The sequence below is a fragment of the Loa loa genome (assembly GCF_000183805.2).
Source record: "Loa loa unplaced genomic scaffold supercont3.1533, whole genome shotgun sequence".
In the NCBI taxonomy this organism is placed as follows: domain Eukaryota; kingdom Metazoa; phylum Nematoda; class Chromadorea; order Rhabditida; family Onchocercidae; genus Loa; species Loa loa.
In genome coordinates, this window is record NW_018109713.1 from 1 (window position 1) to 1,910 (window position 1,910).

Genomic DNA, 1,910 nt, shown 5'->3' on the forward strand with positions numbered 1-1,910 from the left:
GAATATGTTTCATTGACAATGCAAAATTTTGAATTACCAGAAAAGGATGTAAGCTAAGATTAGTAGTTTGATATGGTAAAATATTTAGGCTAATCATAATTTTTTTTTTTTGCTTTCCTTACCATTTGAATGTTTAACTTTAAAACTATAAAATATTTTAATGCTTCAATGCTTTTAAATATTCCCAACAAAGGTATCATTAATTTTTGGTCATTTTTTTCAAATAATTTTATGCAAAATTTTCTCATAATTATCGATTCAATACATAAATCACTATGAACAATTATTTAATCTCTCACCAATTAAACGATTCAAAGTTATGGAGCACTAATTTAGTATCCAATAATAGCTCGTGTCGTTTACTTAGTGTCGGCGATGTTATCCCTTTCATCATAACGGATTATGTGATCCGAATTACTATGACCTTTGAACTTTTCCTCTAAGTAACAATTGTTATTTGCTAAAAACACTTGCCATACATATGTTATTGTTATATCATAAATCTTCAGCAACACGTGTACCTCATCCATTCCTTCATTTCTTTCCAGATATTCAAATGATATGAGAGTAAGTAAGTGAGGCTAATGGAGAAGGGAAATAACAAATATAAACCCAAATAGACATATATCACTTTTGATTTCTGAAATTTTTTATTCACAATTTCTGGAACAAAAAATATTTTTCCAGATTAATTTAAAAGTTAGCAAATTTTTCATGTATTATTCAGGTTCACCAGTATGGTACTTCATTTTATCATTTATTCCAGTTACAGGAATTACAACGATAAAGGTGGAAAATGTAAAATTAGAAGGATAAATGGTTTATCATTACTGATTCAATTGTTATCATATATCACGTTCTGATCGTAAAACTAGGTAATAATCAACCCTTTTCCATCAAATGTTTTATTTTTTAAAAGAGAGAAATTTGCCGGAAGTAAAATTTGCTACAAGCAAATTAGTCCTAAGCTAAGTTTCTTCTTTTCTACAGTAATCTATTCTCACTTAATCCATCCTTCCATGCATCCTTCATTATCTTTTTTTTCATCCTTTCATAATATCTAATCAGTTAATCATTTACTCTCCAATTAAACCACATATCTTCTTCTTACCTAGTTACTTACAAGATAGTTTTTCTTTTCTGGATCATTTTCTTCTGTATCACCTTCTTTCAATACCGTTATATTTATTCTCATTGCTAAGATGAATGGATACCGGTGGATCCGAGAGAACCTGTTGCGTGATACAAACAGCTGATTCGATTTCATTTTGCTCTTTTTCCCATTTCCACTCCCGCCCTTCTCTCAACTTCTCGGATCTCTTCAATTATCGTAATTTACGTCAGTTATTATGTTCTGTTAAAATGGAGGATGTATATTTCATTCCTCTTCTCTCAATTCAATTCATTGCCATTCAATTCAGTTCACTCATCCATTTCATTTCATCCAACCAATATCAATTGTTCCATTTTGATCACTGTTTATTCCGAAAAGCAAATTTTACAAAGTACCGTAGTACGATGTAATTTGTAATCTGTTTTGTTTCAATTTTTATAAATTTGCTTCGATATAATACTTCTTCAGCAATAAATTACACGATCTAAAAGAATGATAGGTCACGTGAAATACGTGTGAAAGGGATTATGAGAATGAAAAAAGCTTATCAGTACAAAGAAAAAATATGCAAATTTACTGGTAGCATGATGTAAACATTATTCATATTTTAAGTTATTTCTGTAATTTTAATCAATAATGAATTAAAATTTTGTGCAAACTTTAGCTATGATATAAATAAAGGCAAATGTTAGCGAAATAGCATTGATTATCTTTCATAGATTGTGTATGTGTGTGTGTGTGTATGTGTGTGTGTGTGTGTGTATGTGTGTGTGTGTGTGTGTGTGTGTGTGTGTTG

The 1,910-nt window shown here is 29.7% G+C and overlaps 1 protein-coding gene across 1 annotated transcript; it reads right to left on the reverse strand.

The window, feature by feature from the left end:
* Positions 1-1,160: 1,160 nt before the first annotated feature.
* On the reverse strand, positions 1,161-1,319 carry LOAG_15122 (hypothetical protein; the record flags this gene model as incomplete). The annotated part of the gene is made up of 1 exon (XM_003150614.1): positions 1,161-1,319. A coding segment is annotated over one exon (159 nt), but the record flags the coding sequence as incomplete, so codon positions are not given.
* Positions 1,320-1,910: the final 591 nt, after the last annotated feature.